Genomic DNA, 19867 nt, shown 5'->3' with positions numbered 1-19867 from the left:
GGAATTCGAGGGACGCCATCTTGGATGACGTCCCTTAAAGGAACCGTCATTCGTCGGGAGATGCCGGAAGAAGAGGATGGATCCGCGTCGGCTGATTCAAGATGGACCCGCTCCGCACCGGATGGAAGAAGATCGAAGATGCCGCTTGGAGAAGATGTTTGCCGGTCCGGATGTCCTCTTCTTGCCGGATAGGAGGAAGACTTTGGAGCCTCTTCTGGACCTCTTCAGCACCGGATGCCAGGACGGATCGGTGATACCTGGATGGTGAAGACAAGGTAGGAAGATCTTCAGGGGCTTAGTGTTAGGTTTATTTAAGGGGGGTTTGGGTTAGATTAGGGGTATGTGGGTGGTGGGTTGTAATGTTGGGGGGGGGGTATTGTATGTTTTTTTTTACAGGCAAAAGAGCTGATTTTCTTGGGGCATGCCCCGCAAAGGGCCCTGTTCAGGGCTGGTAAGGTAAAAGAGCTTTTACATTTATTAATTTAGAATAGGGTAGGGAATTTTTTATTTTGGGGGTCTTTGTTATTTTATTAGGGGGCTTAGAGTAGGTGTAATTAGTTTAAAATTGTTGTAATATTTTTCTTATGTTTGTAAATATTTTTTTATTTTTTGTAACTTAGTTCTTTTTTATTTTTTGTACTTTAGTTAGTTTATGTAATTGTAGTTATTTGTAGAAATTGTATTTAATTTATTTATTGATAGTGTAGTGTTAGGTTTTATTGTAGGTAATTGTAGGTATTTTATTTAATTAATTTATTGATAGGGTAGTGTTAGGTTTAATTATAACTTAGGTTAGGACTTATTTTACAGGTAATTTTGTTATTATTTTAACTAGGTAACTATTAAATAGTTCTTAACTATTTAATAGCTATTGTACCTGGTTAAAATAATTACAAAGTTGCCTGTAAAATAAATATTAATCCTAAAATAGCTACAATGTAATTATAATTTATATTGTAGCTATATTAGGGTTTATTTTACAGGTAAGTATTTAGCTTTAAATAGGAATAATTTATTTAATAAGAGTTAATTAATTTCGTTAGATGTAAATTATATTTAACTTAGGGGGGTGTTAGTGTTAGGGTTAGACTTAGCTTTAGGGGTTAATCCATTTATTATAGTAGCGATGAGCTCCGGTCGTCAGATTAGGGGTTAATAATTGAAGTTAGGTGTCGGCGATGTTAGGGAGGGCAGATTAGGGGTTAATACTATTTATGATAGGGTTAGTGAGGCGGGTTAGGGGTTAATAACTTTATTATAGTAGCGCTCAGGTCCGCTCGGCAGATTAGGGGTTAATAAGTGTAGGCAGGTGTCGGCGACGTTGAGGGGGGCAGATTAGGGGTTAATAAATATAATATAGGGGTCGGCGGTGTTAGGGGCAGCAGATTAGGGGTACATAGGGATAACGTAGGTTGCGGCGGTGTACGGAGCGGAAGATTAGGGGTTAAAAATAATATGCAGGGGTCAGCGATAGCGGGGCGGCAGATTAGGGGTTAATAAGTGTAAGGTTAGGGGTGTTTAGACTCGGGGTACATGTTAGAGTGTTAGGTGCAGACGTAGGAAGTGTTTCCCAATAGGAAACAATGGGGCTGCGTTAGGAGCTGAACGCTGCTTTTTTGCAGGTGTTAGGTTTTTTTACAGCTCAAACAGCCCCATTGTTTCCTATGGGAGAATCGTGCACGAGCACGTTTTTGAGGCTGGCCGCGTCCGTAAGCAACTCTGGTATCGAGAGTTGCATTTGCGGTAAAAATGCTCTACGCTCCTTTTTTTGGAGCCTAACGCAGCATTTTTTTGAACTCTCGATACCAGAGTTAATTTTATGCTGCAGCCAGAAAAAAGCCCGCGGAGCGTTAACAGCCCATCTACCGCCAAACTCCAAATCTAGGCCTAAGTAATTAACCAATTGACATACAAAACTGCATAATAGATTGTCGTTTATCACAATTACACTTAGCTCTATGAAAGTTATTAGTGAGACTATATAATACCACCATTTCAATTGACAAATTAGCTCTAGAAACGGACATTCAATGTAATGGCCCCAGGAACAATAGATTATAACGAATATCAGCTGTATTAAATGCAGATATAATAAAGCCTATTTATCTACTACTAATCAAGATAGATATAAAAACATTTTTTAACAGGAATTAAATGTGACTAGTATTAATTTTGCTTTTAACAGTCATTATAGACTGGAAAATATTAGACACATATTCCTTAATTTTGTAAAATGTATGTTAATATTAGTAATATTATACAAAAATGGACTTACTATTATTAATAAAACCTTAGTAACAGAGTAAATATGACTACAAGTAAAATGTAATAAATGAAAATTTATTTTTATATATACCCAGCAGTGCAAAATAAAATAATATGCAAAAATACCTACCTTAAAAAATTAACATTATTAGGATTGTGTTGTTTGGAAAATCCTCATATACTGTCGTGAAGCCTAATTTTTAGTGTGCAGTGCATGGATATGCAATTCTGTCTGCCCTGTTTTTAACTAAGAAGTCAGAGTATAGACTTTTTACATTTATATTACATACTTCCATCCTGCTTGCAGTGGTTAAAACATTTACACATGAGCATATACGGCTTGGCCTTAAAGTTACAAATAGGCATTTTCAAACACCTACAATAAGCTGTTAGGGTTATTATGGTGCTGCTGGACTAGGTTCAGGCCCTGTCCTTTTTATGGTAGCTTGGAGGAAACATTTAGTGATGTAGCTCAGTTTGATGCTCATGAAACTAGACCTTTATCCAGAGGAACAGAAGAGCTACCTCCACACTGGCCAGCAATCAGATATCATATATTGTCAAGGATTTATGCTGCTTTCTACTGCAGATCTCTATTTAAGGCAGTACATTTAATGATTCCATGAGGATGTTGACTCATCTCCCTTCCATTAGATTACAATCATGAAGCATATTAAAAATGATGCTGACCTACACTTACATAGACAGCTGACAGATAATGGGTAATGGTAATTGCACTTTATGTTAAAAACAAATACCTTTTTTCCAAGATTGCCCTGCCGTTTTCCTGAAGTCATCATGGCTGGTATTGACTACTGCAAAGCTAATGTGGTTCTTCTGGTTCTTCCTCCCCATCCTCAAATTCACTGAAGACTGGGACCATCATTGCCTTATCAACAAAATCCACTGTGAAGTAAAAGTGAGGAGCAGACTTAAAGGGACATTTAACACTAAACAAATTCTAGATAGAGTGATATGTTTAAAGAAAAGATTAGCCTAAAAATAACATGTAGGTGTGTTTTTTAACGTTTCATTAGCTGTTTAAATATTGACAAAATAAGTGTAAAGTTTTAGTGTCTATAAAACAATGGGAGCTGCCATGTTGTAACTTAGGTATCCTTCTCTGCTGTGGCCAATTAAAGGCAGTTATAAATAGGTCACTAGAGTGTGGAGCTAATGGCTGTGTGCGGAATATAACAGTGTTCTGCACTTCCATTTCTAATAGGAACTGAAAAGGGCACAATTTCAGATGGAATTACAGGAAGGGGACAAAATAAATAATGAAAATATATTGCAGACTTTTTTTATATATATGATTTAACATTTAATCATCTCAATGTAGTTAATGTCTATTTAAGGTTGTTTCAGCAAGGGTACAATTATGCTTCTAAGGAAAAACTCAGTAAAGATTATGGACTAAATTGCAAGAAGTTAACTTTTTGGGTATGTCAGGTAGTGCTGGTAAGTAAAAATTTTGCACTCGCACAAAACCAACACATGCAAAAAGTTAACCAGAGGATATTGCGTTCGCGATTTAATATTCACCCCATTGAATTCAATGAAACAGTGATGTTAAAAAAAACACCTATACTTGTGCATTAACCCCATCGCAATAAGCCCCATACTCTAATAACCACTAAACTGCCACATTCCCCTTTTCTTTTAACCCCACTATACTATTAACCCCTAAACTGCTACATCTCCATCCGAAACTACCCCTCTTCATTGTTAACCCCTAATCTGCCACATGACCAAATGCAAACTATTTGTTATATAATAAAGATAGGGATAGTGGTAATGAAAGTTGTATTTAATGATTCCCCGTTAAGTATTAGCTTACCACAATTTAACCAATAAAGGTAGTCACCCAAATTGGGGACAATAATACTAATATCTGATATAATGAAGTATAGACTAGTAATACCAGGGGAGGGTGCTCACTGTTCAAGTAAATGTAGAAAAAATAGGAGACAAGCGAACAGAAAGTAGAGCACTCGCAAAGGGAGACTAGTATAAGTGGCTATTCAGTGGGTATATAATATTAAAACTTAACATTTATTATTCAAAAAGATGATTAAAAAACTACTATATAAGTAGTGATTAATACTTAGATTAAAACACAAACAAATAGTAAACGGCTGTATATCCACAATGACCCCAGAATGTATACCATAGAAACTCAGAATAGAGTAGGAGGGATTTGTAGGCAGATATACACCAAAAAATGGTTCACGGATTGCACCAAAATCTATCTAAAAAAGAGGATTGACCTCAAACAAAATTATACTATCTAGTGCAATACTGGACCGGTGTAGGTCTGTCCAAAATATTCCCTATGACAAAATTAGTATAGTGACTAAGAGGGGAAGTGTAGGTAGCAAGATTCACATAGTCCATACATTCAGCATATTACACAGACCCATTTGTATAGGCAAGAGTGAAGTGTTCACAAACACAAATTAAACCAAAAATACGATCAATGAAAGGTAATATGATTCTATAGATATGTTAGAATAAACACATTGACTAGTGAAATGTGACTTGCATAGTTACACTTAGTGGTTGATACAGCCGTAGGAAGAGTGCCTGATGTACATTTCGCCTGGCTTGGCTTTCTCAAAGGCTAACCGGACTGACTGTAGCCACATAGCATATATAGGGCAAGTAGCCAATCAAATCGTGTAGATAGTTCACACCTCCGTGTGAACCAATAGAGAGTGTCCTCCCATAATTGGTCAGTTAATGTCACATGACCAGGAACAGAGATGAATTGCACTTTATAGGGGGAGCGGCTGTGGGTCTTACAACAAAACAAAACAAGTGTCAAAGCAATTGTCAAAAACGGATTGTCAAAAGCGGAAAGCGGAGCATATATGCTCTCTAGTGTTATGTATATTCATGGTTGACATCAGACACTGTAAACATAGTAATAGGAATGAGATTCTATTTCAGTAACAAACGGAGCATTTTATAATCTCAAATGATTATGATTCTATGGGGATTCAATTTCAGTCATAAGTGGATAATTTTTAATCTCAAATGATTATACTCTTCACATCCTGTCACTATTCAAATCATTAGAAATAAAAATATATATATATTAACAAGGTGATATAAGTGATTTGTCATTTTTAATCGTTCAATAGATTATCCTTTGTTGAAGAGCAAAATATCATCATTAGTTAGATCAGAGATGAAAATTTAAAGATTATAGTGAATCCCAATTATTCAAACAATGCTTTACGCATAGATCAAATTCACCTCCTACTGAGGAATCGCAACCATTTGCAAGAACAAAAAACAAAAACAAATTTGATCATTAGAATATCTCATTGCGCGATGTTGGTAAATCTATCAATACAGTAGTTAATAACAAATGGCAATGTAAAAGATAGTCAGAGTCAAAGATATTAGGTGTATCATTAGAAATAAAAATATATATATATTAACAAGGGATTTGTCATTTTTAATTGTTCAATAGATTATCCTTTGTTGAAGAGCAAAATATCATCATTAGTTAGAATGATGGTAAATTCAACATATCATTCAATTCACAAATATTAATATAAATTAGTAGATAGAGATGATAAATAGACCCCTGACATGACATAGTATATTTATAATTAGGTAGTGATATGTGTTCATAAGAGAAATCAAATGTATAGCTGCCACAATTATGGCCATAAAAATGTATATATAGAGAAGAATCAAGCCAATTACAATGAAAGAAAGCAGAAATTAATATCTGGCCCTCTTAAGATAAGATCATTTTCTTAATCAGAGATCTTTAATATATAAAAGCTTTAGTTCAACGAATTGTCTTTTTATGAAGAACAAGAAGTTATACTTCATTTCATCAAAGAGTAAATAAAAATGCATAATAAAAAACATAGTTAATCAATTAGATGGAAACTGATTCTGTATATGCCATTGTATCTCTGATATTTGATGTAAATAACTTAGACTGTCCGTATAAGATGTTCTGATCAGGACCATATATATGTACAAAGTATTATAGATAGGAATTATATCCATCTTGTTCATTTAGGCCATTTGGTATTAGAGTATTCAACCAGAAAATCCACCTGCATTCCGCCTGCAGTAACATCGTTTCTATGTCCCCACCTCTGATACCCGGTTTAATAACTTGTAAGACACATGCCTTTAAATCCGGTTTTGTTCCATGTCTTTTTAAATAGTGTTTTGCAACAGGGGTAAGGTTCTTGTTCCTTTCTTTGTCTTTTTGGCAATTTTTGATGCTGTTTACATGTTCTCCTAGTCTCGTACGTAATTCGCATGTGGTGATACCTATATTCTTCTTCCCACAGACACATGAAAGACAGTATACAACATTTTTTGTCCTGCAGTTAGCGAATCCGAGCATTCTTTTAACACAGCCAGTAATTGTGGTAAATTCACGTTCATTGTGTATGTACTTGCAGAAACTACATGCACCGCAAGTGTACGTTCCGCAAATATTTTTTGTACTTGGATTTTTCCTCAGAAAGTGACTTTTCACAAGTTTGTTTCCTATGGTTGGAGCTCTTTTCCAACTCGTACTTATCCTGTCACCAATTACTGTACAAAGGTCTTTGTCAGACCTAAGGATGTTACAATGTTTATTAAGTATATTCGTTATAGTTTGATGTTCCGCATTGAAACCAGTCACAAATCTCACTTCACTGTATGCATTCTCAGGTTTTCTTTTAGGCACTAACAGCTCATTCCTCTTTGTTCTCCGTGCTCTTTGATAGGCTCTTCTTATCACTCCCCGAGTGTATCCTCTATCTTTGAGTCGGGATGTCAGCTCTTTAGCTCTTTGATTAAAAGTTGAGTAGTCTGTACAGTTTCGTCTCAGTCTGAGAAATTCCCCAGTGGGGATAGCTCGTTTGGTCTGAGTTGTATGGCAACTGTTGCAATGCAAAGTGGAGTTAGTTGCTGTATTCTTCCTATATAGGTCAGATTTTAACACATTATCTGCATCTTTGAATATAGTCACATCCACGAATTCAACCTTTTCTTTACTTAAGTGATATGTCAATTTCAGATTCATAACATTGGTATTTAAGATTTTTATAAATTCTTTGAACAATTCTTCATTACCCGTCCATATAATAAATAGGTCATCTATATATCTACACCATAAGTTAATATGTGTAGTAAATCTAGTCATGCTCTCACAAAATACATATTCTCTCTCCCACCACCCTAAATATATGTTAGCGTAGGTGGGTGCGCATGATGACCCCATGACGGTGCCTTGTATTTGCAGGTAAAACTTGACGTTGAAAACAAAATAATTGTGTTTCAACACAAAGTTTAATAGTTCAAGAATAAAGTTGTTTCTCTCTGTTTTGTCGGATGACTGCATACTAAGGAAATATCTCACCGCTTCACATCCAAAATTGTGTTTGATTGACGTATAAAGTGATTCTACGTCACATGTGATTAGAAGGGCATCTTTATCCACTGATATTTCATTAATCTTACTTAAGATGTCCATCGTGTCCCTGGTGAAAGAAGGGAGAGACCAGACAATATCCCTTAAATACAAGTCTAGGAATCTACTTGCTGATTCACACAGACTGTTAATACTAGCTACAATAGGTCTACCAGGTGGTTTTTTGTCATCTTTATGTATTTTGGGAAGAAGGTACAAGGTGGCAATTTTTGGTGTTTTGACCTGAAGGAAACGGTGTTCTTTTTGACTGATTAAATCATTCAATTTAGCATTATTGATTAAGACATTATATTCATTCAAAAATTGTGCCGTAGGATTTGAGAATAGTTGTTTATAACACTTTTTATCACTCAATTGTCTCTTAGCCTCAAGGATATAGTCTTCCTTATCCCAGATTACTATGTTTCCTCCCTTGTCCGAAGGTTTAACCACAATGTCTTCCCAAGAATTTATCTCTTGGAGTGCTTGTAATTCTTCCTTGCTTACATTGGCTTTGCCAGTTTCTCTTATTTTTAAAAAATCAGACATGACCATTTTGAGGAATACTTCAATTTGAGGGATCTTGTTTAGAGGAGGCATATATTGAGATTTGAGTTTAATCTTTTTATCCAAAAAGATTTCAGTTTCAGTAGAATTTCCTTCTTCATTCTCATTCCATAACTCAATGAGTGTGTCAAGTGTTTTTAATTCATCAGTCAAATTATCATCGTGATTGGTATACATTTTTTTGAGGGCAAGTTTTCTACAAAAAAGATACAGATCTTTTATTAATTCAAACTTGTCAAGGTTAGGAGTGGGGGAAAATGATAGTCCTTTTGATAGAATTTGTTCATGTATTGGGGTCAAAGTTCGGTTAGAGAGATTAATTATCTGCAGTCGGTCAGAGCTATCAACTACCATTTCTGTCTCTTGCCCCAATCGTCTCTCCTCCTGTAACCGTCCGTCCTGTACCCCCATTTGGCTCTGTCCCTTAAATTCCTGGTTCCCCCTTTGGCCTCTGCCCCTTCTGGTTTGTCTTTTATGGCCTTCTCGAGGTAATCTGTACCTCTCCCTAAAAAATGTTTGATCTAGTTTGAGTCAGTATATTCTCAGAGTCACTGTCTTCAACTGCAGAGGATTCACAGTCTGATTGATTAGTACTTAGGGATGGCGGTAGACTGTTTATGTGTCTCCGTCTAGCTTGTTTTTCATCCCAAGTAAATATTTTTCCCTTCTCAAAATCTTTTAAGTCTCGTTTAATTTTTGAGCACTTGGTCTGAATAATTTCTTTTTCTTTATTGTCTAGTTCATCCCGCATTTCTTTATATGCCTTCTTAAAATTGTCTAGATTCTCAAACTTCTGTAGCTTAATGTTAAAATCATTAATTTCTGTGTCTAATTCAGACATTACTTCGGTCTCATAATCAGACAAGATTGCTACCAGAACCTCTGAACAGTTTATAAGGGCTTGCTCCCATCTATCTTTATAAGAGTCAATGTGGAATGAGAAGCTAGGAAATAAACTGACCCGTAAGTAGGGATGGGCGAATGTTTCTAAACATTCGAATTTTAAAACGAATTTTCCGATATTCGTTCGTTCGAACCGAATTTCGAATGTTTAGTTAACATTCTAACATTCGATTTTCGAATGTTCGTTTTCGAATTTTTCGCTTACATTCGAAAATATTCGTTCTTATTAATAGAATGTTTTATTTTCGATAATATTATATTCGAATTCGAAATCTATATTTCACTTTCGAATTCGATATATAATATTCGAATTCTATTCTATTCAAATTCGAATTTTATATTAGAATTCGAAAACTATATTTCACATTCGAATTCGAAATATAATATTCGAATTCGATTCTAATCGAATTCGATGAGATATATCATATTCTAATTCGAAATGTTATATTCGAATTTGATTGAATATATTATATACTATTTTTAATGAGATATTCGAATTCGATTTAAATTTCGAAATAGTATTTGCTTTTCTAATGTACTATTCAAATTCGAATTTGTTATAATAATGCTATTATATTATAAATATTCGAAATTTTCGAATTTGATTTTAATTTCGAAATTGTATTTCTTAACTAAAATTGTATTTTTAAATGTAATATTCGAATTCGAATTATTTAATATTCGAATTTAAATATTTAAATCAAGTTATTCCCTCCCATATGTAAATGTTATAAATAGATGTAGCTCTTAACATTTCATTTGAAAGGTTTAGTTTTGGAGAAGGACGTACTGGTTTTGTGGTCGTGTACTCGTGTTGGATTATTTGGATACCAATTTTTTTCTATATACTATTATCTATTTGCTCCTGTGGCATCTTTTTTTTGAATTTTGTGTGGACACATTACACAACTGTGGAGGGTGGACTGCACACCGTAAGAAGACTCATTTGTTATCTTCATCTTCAATCAATTTCATCAATATTTGTGGAGGTAATATGCGGTCTATTTATTTTTATAGGCAAAATACAGCCCATATTGTCATGCTGTCTTAACTAGAGCACTGGTGAAATAATCAGTACCTAAGGTGAGGGCCAATTTAGTTAACATGGTTACTGATTATTTTACCTGTACTCCAGTTAAAGTGATATGAAACAGATTTTTTTTTTTTTTTTCATGATTCAGATATTTCTTTCACTTTTACCAAGAGAATTGAGAAACATTGATAATAGGAGTAAAATTGAAAGTTGCTTAAAATTGCATGCTCTGCCTCTGTCTGAATCAGCAAACTTTAATTTTGACTAGACAATCCTTTTAAGACGTTATAAAGATAGCTTACTACTAGCCTAGGTTAACTTGAGGACTGTGGTTGAGAAGTACTGATGTTCATCATAGAGATGTTGTAATTGTTGTAATGTAGTGTTGTTGTTTTTTTACTGTGCTGCTAGTCCTGCGTTGTAGTATGGAATTGGGCATTGGCAATTTGGCAGCCAGTGATGCTGACTAGGTTCTAATTTATATGTATTGTATATATACTCAATTTTATTTGAGATTTTTGAACTCTGATATGTATAATTATGTACTGTAATGTAAAAATCTTATTTTAATATTTTTTTTTTTTTTAATTGGATTTTTTCATTTTTTTTTAAAAATGGTATGCATTTTTTTGGCTTTGCATTTTGATGAGTTGATAATGCTGTAGTGCTATATTTACCTATGTAGATTGTATTGTATTGTATTTTTTTCTATTTGAAATTCAAAGTTTTAAACAACATTCCAATTTCCTTCTATTAGCTAATTTGCTTCATTCTTTAGATATCTTTTTTGAAGATATAGTAATGCACATGGGTGAACCAATCACACGAAGCATCTATGTGCAGCAACCAATCAGCAGCTACAGATGCTATCTAGATATACTTTTCAGCAAAGGATATCAAGAGAATGAAGCAAATTAGATCATAGAAGTAATTATAAAGTAGTTTAAAATCACATGCTCTTTCTGAATCATGAAAGAAAAAATGTGGGTTTCATGTCCCTTTAATAAAGTTATGATGGTGTTATTTTCAAATGTTATATGTTTTATAGTTATAGAGTTCATGTCGAATTTAAGGCCAATATAGTAGTTATATCAAGTGATAGATGTGTTTAATTTTTTAAAATTTGAATTTCAGTTATTATTGTGTTAATTTCGAATTATTAACTATTAAAGATGTAAAATTCGATTTTTAATTCTAAATGAACTATCTTCTCTATTATTAATTACTAAAGGTGTTAACATTCGAATTTAAAATCGAAATCAACACATATCACTTTATATGACTATATGAAGTGATAGAGGTCTTGATTTCGAATTAAAATTCGAATTTTAACACAACTATTAACTATATTAGATATGTTAATTTCGAATTTTACATATTTGTTATAGTTATTGTTTTATTTTCGATTTGTATGTATTATTGTATTATTTTCTAATTTAAAACTATAGCAAAGATGTAAAATTCGAAATTTTATTCGAAATTAACACATCTTATCTATTATAGCTACTAGTGCTGTTAAAATTCGATTTTTAATTCGAAACCAACAGGTGTTGATTTCGAATTAAAAATCGAATTTTAACACAACTATTAACTATAATAGATATGTTCATTTCGAATTCGAATTTTACATATTTGTTATAGTTATGTTTTATTATCGAATTGTATGTATTGTGTTAATTTCGAATTTAAAACAATAAGGATAGTGTAAAATTCGAATTCGAATTTTAATTCGAAATTAACACATCTTATCTATTATAGTTACTTGTGCTGTTAAAATTCGAATTTTAATTCGAAACCAACACCTCCATCACTTAATCTAACAATTAAATGATAGAGGTGTTGATTTCGAATTAAAATTCGAATTTTAACAAAACTATTAACTATAATACATATATTCATTTCGAATTCTAATTTTACATCTTTATTATAGTTATTGTTTTAGTTTCGAATTGTATGTAACATTATGTTAATTTCGAATTTAAAACTATTGCAAAGATGTAAAATTCGAATTCGAATTTTATTTCGAAATTAGCACATCTTATCTATTATAGTTACATTTACTGTTAATATTCGAATTTTAATTCGAAATTAACACTTCCTTTACTTTCTATAACTATTAAATGATAGAAGTGTTGATTTCGAATTAAAATTCGAATTTTAACAGCACTATTAACTATAATAGATATGTTCATTTCGAATTCGAATTTTACATATTTGTTATAGTTATGTTTTATTATCGAATTGTATGTATTGTGTTAATTTCGAATTTAAAACAATAAGGATAGTGTAAAATTCGAATTCGAATTTTAATTCGAAATTAACACATCTTATCTATTATAGTTACTTGTGCTGTTAAAATTCGAATTTTAATTCGAAACCAACACCTCCATCACTTAATCTAACAATTAAATGATAGAGGTGTTGATTTCGAATTAAAATTCGAATTTTAACAAAACTATTAACTATAATACATATATTCATTTCGAATTCTAATTTTACATCTTTCTTATAGTTATTGTTTTAGTTTCGAATTGTATGTAACATTATGTTAATTTCGAATTTAAAACTATTGCAAAGATGTAAAATTCGAATTCGAATTTTATTTCGAAATTAGCACATCTTATCTATTATAGTTACATTTACTGTTAATATTCGAATTTTAATTCGAAATTAACACTTCCTTTACTTTCTATAACTATTAAATGATAGAACTGTTGATTTCGAATTAAAATTCGAATTTTAACAGCACTATTAACTATAATAGATATGTTCATTTCGAATTCGAATTTTACCTATTTATTATACTTATTGTTTTATTTTCGAATTGTATGTAACATTATGTTAATTTCGAATTTCAAACTATTGCAAAGTTGTAGAATTCGAATTTTAATTCGAAATTAGCACATCTTATCTATTATAGTTACAAGTACTGTAAATATTCGAATTTTAATTCGAAATCAACCCTTCCTTTACTTTCTATAACTATTAAATGATAGAAGTGTTGATTTCGAATTAAAAATCGAATTTTAACAGCACTATTAACTATAATAGATAAGTTCATTTCGAATTCGAATTTTACCTATTTATTATACTTATTGTTTTATTTTCGAATTGTATGTAACATTATGTTAATTTCGAATTTCAAAGTATTGCAAAGTTGTAAAATTCGAATTCGAATTTTAATTCGAAATTAGCACATCTTATCTATTATAGTTACAAGTACTGTTAATATTCGAATTTTAATTCGAAATCAACACTTCATTTACTTTCTATAACTATTAAATGATAGAAGTGTTGATTTCGAATTCGAATTTTATATATTTATTATACTTATTGTTTTATTTTCGAATTGTATGTAACATTATTTTAATTTCGAATTTAAAACTATCGCAAAGATGTAAAATTCGAATTTTAATTCTAAATTAGCATAACTTATCTATTATAGTTACAAGTAGTGTTAATATTCGAATTTTAATTCGAAACCAACACCTCCATCACATAGTATAACTATTAAATGATAGAGGTGTTGATTTCGAATTAAAATTCGAATTTTAACAACACTATTAACTATAATACATATGTTCATTTCGAATTCGAATTTTACATCTTTATTATAGTTATTGTTTTATTTTCGAATTGTATGTATCATTATGTTAATTGCGAATTTAAAACAATAGCAAAGATGTAAAATTCGAATTCGAATTTTAATTCTAAATTAGCACATCTTATCTATAATGGTTACTAGTGGTGTTAAAATTCGAATTTTATTTCGAAATTAACACATCTTAGCTATTATAGTTAATACTAGAAGTGTTAAAATTCGAATTTTAACACCATTCCATTACTAACTATAATACATAAGATGGTTTTATTTCTAATTAAAATTAGAATTCAAATTTTTTATCTTAGTTATCAAAGTCTAAGACAGTTCGTCTCCCATTTGGCTAAATGTTTGAAATGAGACCCCTCCCCGCTTGTAATGTATTTATTAAAATTGCATAAGTACACGTACACACGCACATACAGTCATACACACACATTCTCATACACACACACAATCTCATACACACACTCTCATACACACACACTTTCAGACACACTCATACATACATACTCTCATACACACACACTCTTACACACACACACACTCTAATACACAAACACTGATACAACACACACACAGAATCTCATGCACACACATACTCTCGCACACACGCACTCATACACACACAATCCCATACACACACAATCCCATACACACATACTCTCATACACACACTCTCTCATACACACACAATCTCATACACAGACTCATACAACCACACACACACACTCATACACACACTCACTCACATACATACACACACACTCACGTATACTACACTACAAGTTTTACCAACTATATAGTTCTAATCTGCTTTGTCAATCAAGAACATTCAAAATCACATAGTCAGTAGACTATACAAAAATGTAATACATTTCTATTAACTTTGGTTTGCATACTAGACATATATGTAATGTTATATGTATTATATATATATGTATTATTTGGGTGTATATGTATGTTTTATCCTAAGTTAAATCATTGTTAATTATAGAGTGAGAAGATTTATACAGCAGCAGCAGTAGCAGCAAGAAATAACGACACAGACGTGCAATAGCATTTTGTTACTCATCAAATTTTATTATTCAATAAAATTAAAGCAGTGTCTTCTTTAATTGGAATCTACCAAGATGCCAAAAAAAGTTGCAAGAAGAATGATTTCAGCTTCCAGCAGCAGCAGTCAACAGCAGCAAAAGCAAATGGAGACCAATAATGATGCAGTTGAAGTAGTTAAAGAAAACAAAGTGTCCGGAACCACACGCAGTGGTCGTCAAAGAATGGCAATTCATGCATTTTTGAAGAAAAAAAATCCCCCAATTGGATCTGAACATGCAGAGCAGCAGTGCTTGCAGGAAGCAGCATTAGAAAATTCCACTTCTATTAATGAATTACCCAGAGAACCAGCAGGTGATAATGGAGTTGATCTTGAAATAACTATGGAAACTTCCGGAAGGAATAGCAGCAGCAGTAGCAGCATCTCTGTAGAAAATGAAAATAATTCTGAATTTGAATTTGAAGATTTTATATCTGAAGGATCTGTGTATACTCCAAATCTCGATTGTGATTCTGATGATTCAGATTGTAGTATCATTGAGGAACCAAATCCACCTTGCACCATCACTTCTACGTATCCACTGTTCCAAAAGCATCTCAAACGTGCTATTCCATCCAAAGAGTCACCAATGTTGCAGTCACAGTCAGATAGAATTCATTCTAATGCTGCCAACGGGGCCAAACAAAGAAAAATTCCCACAATTGAACCACTAGATGCTACACCACCACAAGTTGCAACTTGTGAAATAAGAGCAGCTGGCGCTGCTGTAATGGAAATTCCATCATCATCATCCATTATGACTCCCAGGTCACGTAGTAGTGCAGTAGGTGGTAGTGTAGTTTGGAATTTTTATTCTGTCGATAAAATAGATCAAAGTAAAGCAACATGTAAAATATGTAATAAAAAAATAAGTCGAGGAAAAGCAGGAAGTAATTTGGGAACCACTTCCTTGCGGTCTCATATGAATAGTAGACATAAAGTGATATGGGACAGATATTTAAATAAAAATCTTGCTTTATCCACAGAAAGAAATACTAATGTTATGCTACCACCTACTGCCAATGATGATGGCTTTAATAACACCAGTAGAAGTTCATGCAGCAGCAGCAATCAACTTTTATCAAATTTATTGCCAAGTTCTGGGAGTACAGCAGTGTCTAAGCGACAGAGTACTTTACAAGTTGCTTTTGAGAGTGGTCAAAAATATCCCCCAAACCATGAACGTGTTTGCCAAATTAATTTTAAAGTTGCAAAAATGCTTGCAATCGATATGCTTCCTTTTAAATTTGTTGAAGGTCAAGGCTTTCGGGAATTAATGCAATCAGTGGTTCCCCGTTGGCAAATCCCGAGTCGTCATTATTTTTCACGAAAAGGTGTTCCAGAAATTCATAAAATTGTTTTACAAAATGTTGGCAAACAATTAGAAATGTCAGAGTGTAACAAAGTTCATATTACAACTGACATGTGGACAAGTCCACAGGGTGCAGACTATATGACTGTGACTGCACATTGGGTATCATTTGCCGTAAGTAATGACTCTAATGAGTATGTTTCCTCAAGGCCAATGCGACGCATATCTTATCGTAAGCATGCAACACTGTGCATGAATAGTTTTGAACGAAAGAATCACAATGCAGCTAATATTCTTGATAAGCTGAATGAAGTAATAAATGATTGTTTTTTGCCACGCAGCCTCACGGTTGGTTTTGTGTCTTCAGACAATGGCTCTAACATTGTTTGTGCACTCAAGAATGGACAAATGATACATGTGCCTTGTTTTGCACATATATTAAATTTGGTTGTTAACAAATTTCTTTCAGATTCAACACATATTCATGACATGTTGAATGCTTCACGAAAGATATGCTCGCATTTCCACCGTTCCTACCATGCCCAAAATTCGTTACTAACATTACAAGAAAACAATAATTTGCCACGCCATCAACTCATAATTGATGTTTCTACGCGATGGAATAGCACGTTTGACATGCTTCAACGCCTTTATGAACAACGAAAGGCAATAATTGAATACCTTATGACTTTAAGAAAAACATTAGATGGAGTCCATTTGACTTCGGCACAGTGGCATCTTATGAGTGATGTGTGCAAGGTTCTTCAGCCGTTTAAAGAGGCAACATTAATGGTAAGTGAACAAGATGCAAGCCTTAGTCAGGTCCTTCCATTAATTTCGCTTCTTGAAACTAGACTGAGTTCCTTGCATCAAGTGCAAGATAACTGTTTATCTGATTCTGCTGAAGATGAGAATGATATAGAGTTGTTTGATCTTGCTCAGCTTGGAAGAAAATTAATTTTGTGTTTGTTGAAAGATCCAAGGATCATCTCCATCAAAAAAAGAGATGAGTACCTTCTTGCTACTCTGTTGGACCCACGTTTTAAAGGTCAGATGTATAATTTTGTTGATGGAAAAGAACATACGGTTGAGAGATGCAAGGGAGTACTCATCTACAAAGTAAAGCAAGAAATTGAAATTAATCGGCGAGCAAACTCAAACAACTCTACAAATCAGTCTAGCAGCAGTTGCACTGGTAGTGGTCGGACTTCTTTCCCAGATTGTAACAGTTCTGAGTCTGACTCAATATCTGACAATTCAGTGTGCGGCGGTAATTCCACTAACTCATTGTGGGGTCTTTTTGGCAAATATGGCATTATGGCTACAGGTCAAGATGCAAGATTACATGAAGACAATCAGTGTTCTGCAGTGCAAATGGTAACTGCATATATGTTGGATAACACTTTTATAGAGCCTCGTTCTGACCCATTGAGTTACTGGAAATCCAAAAAAATATTATGGCCTGAATTGTCACATATTGCCTTTCAATATTTAAGTTGTCCCCCAACGAGTGTTCAGTCAGAGCGTGTGTTTAGTGCTGCTGGTAGTGTTGTGACTGATCATCGAAATAGACTATCTAGTGTAAATGTTGACCGTTTAACATTTCTCAAAATGAATCAACACTGGATACCAGAACAACATCAGTTGGAGGCTATCAGACAAAACACTACCGGCAGCAGTGATACAGACGACGATGATCCCTCAGAACAAAGACCAATTGTGTTTGCGGTGGATACAAATATGTAAACCTCCCCCAAAAATTTTTTTTAAAAGGATATAAAATATAAAAATTATTTTTTTAAAAATCAAAGTATAAAAGATCATTTTTATTTTTTATGTCCTTTTACTGCTTCTTCGGCTGTCCTACCGCTACCTACTGCTACTGCTGCTGGATTTCGAATCAGATAAACAGTGTCTTGTACTACTAGAATTTAATGTTATATGATATTTAGCATTCATAATCTACAGTTGATGTTGCTAGTGCTGCTGCTATTTCTGCAAATTATAGTATTTCTTTTTTAAAAAAAAGAACATGAAAAATCTACCATCATCACCTTGCGAATATTTTTAAAAAATGGCGCAAAACAAAGGGTTTCTTTAAAGAAGAGGACTTCTCCTGCTGAATGCTCCACAAGCTCTCTAAGGTAGGAATGTGGTTATAAATCTAATTTAACTTTTAAAAAATTTTTTGTCTACTGTTTTATTTACTTAAATAACCTGTTTTATTTTTTGATATTATACAGGATCCTTTCAGAATTCTAATGCCGGGCCTGGCCCTTATTTGACTGTGTATTTAATAACTGCTGTTGCTGTTGAGAGTTGGTACAATTTTCTCAAAGGAATTTTCCATCTCTGAAAGGTATATAGTTATTAGTATTGCATACCCCTTTAATTCATTGACTTTCTTTTACTAAGTTTTTTATGTTATTTTTGTGTATTGTTAACTTAATTATTCTGTTTTTCTTTTTTATACAGGATCCATTCAGAATTCTAAAGCCGTCTCTTATTTGACTGTGTATTTAATAACTGCAGTTGCTGCTGTTGCGAGTTGGTACAATTTTCTAAAAGGCATTCTCCATCTCTGAAAGGTATATAGTTATTATTATTGCATACCCCTTTAATACATTGGCTTTCTTTTACATAGGTTTGCATGTGTTATTTTTGTCTACTGTTTACTTAATGAAACTCTGTGTTTTTCTTTATTATACAGGATCCTTTCAGAATTCTAAAGCCGACCCTTATTTGACTGTGTATTTAATAATTGCTGCTTTTCCTGCTGCTGAGAGTTGGTACAATTTTATAAAAGGCATTTTCCATCTCTGAAAGGTAATAATTTAGTTATTAGTATTGCACACCCCTTTAATGAATTGTCTTTCTTTTACCTAGGTTTGCATGTGTTATTTTTGTCTACTGTTTACTTAATGAAACTCTGTGTTTTTCTTTATTATACAGGATCCTTTCAGAATTCTAAAGCCGACCCTTATTTGACTGTGTATTTAATAATTGCTGCTTTTCCTGCTGCTGAGAGTTGGTACAATTTTATAAAAGGCATTTTCCATCTCTGAAAGGTAATAATTTAGTTATTAGTATTGCACACCCCTTTAATGAATTGTCTTTCTTATACCTAGGTTTGCATGTGTTATTTTTGTCTACTGTTTACTTAATGAAACTCTGTGTTTTTCTTTATTATACAGGATCCTTTCAGAATTCTAAAGCCGACCCTTATTTGACTGTGTATTTAATAATTGCTGCTTTTCCTGCTGCTGAGAGTTGGTACAATTTTATAAAAGGCATTTTCCATCTCTGAAAGGTAATAATTTAGTTATTAGTATTGCACACCCCTTTAATGAATTGTCTTTCTTATACCTAGGTTTGCATGTGTTATTTTTGTCTACTGTTTACTTAATGAAACTCTGTGTTTTTCTTTATTATACAGGATCCTTTCAGAATTCTAAAGCCGACCCTTATTTGACTGTGTATTTAATAATTGCTGCTTTTCCTGCTGCTGAGAGTTGGTACAATTTTATAAAAGGCATTTTCCATCTCTGAAAGGTAATAATTTAGTTATTAGTATTGCACACCCCTTTAATGAATTGTCTTTCTTATACCTAGGTTTGCATGTGTTATTTTTGTCTACTGTTTACTTAATG

General features: G+C 32.9%; 1 protein-coding gene across 1 annotated transcript; it reads left to right on the top strand.

Moving 5' to 3' along the window:
• The first annotated feature begins 10116 nt into the window (after positions 1–10116).
• On the top strand, positions 10117–18785 carry LOC128647484 (zinc finger BED domain-containing protein 6-like). The gene is made up of 4 exons (XM_053700269.1): positions 10117–10164; positions 14807–18361; positions 18461–18576; positions 18693–18785. The coding sequence occupies exon 2, from the start codon at positions 14943–14945 to the stop codon at positions 17961–17963; it is 3021 nt and encodes a 1006-aa protein (XP_053556244.1). The 5' UTR covers positions 10117–10164; positions 14807–14942; the 3' UTR covers positions 17964–18361; positions 18461–18576; positions 18693–18785.
• The last annotated feature ends 1082 nt before the right edge of the window (positions 18786–19867 follow it).

Source organism: Bombina bombina, chromosome 2 (assembly GCF_027579735.1).
Source record: "Bombina bombina isolate aBomBom1 chromosome 2, aBomBom1.pri, whole genome shotgun sequence".
Taxonomy (NCBI): Eukaryota; Metazoa; Chordata; class Amphibia; order Anura; family Bombinatoridae; genus Bombina; species Bombina bombina.
Note: the sequence above shows the minus strand (reverse complement) of the source record. Positions and strands in the feature narration are given on the sequence as shown.

Excerpts from the sequence above, each read along its gene's own strand:
- LOC128647484 (XM_053700269.1), top strand. The coding sequence starts at position 14,943 with ATGCCAAAAAAAGTTGCAAGAAGAATGATTTCAGCTTCCAGCAGCAGC.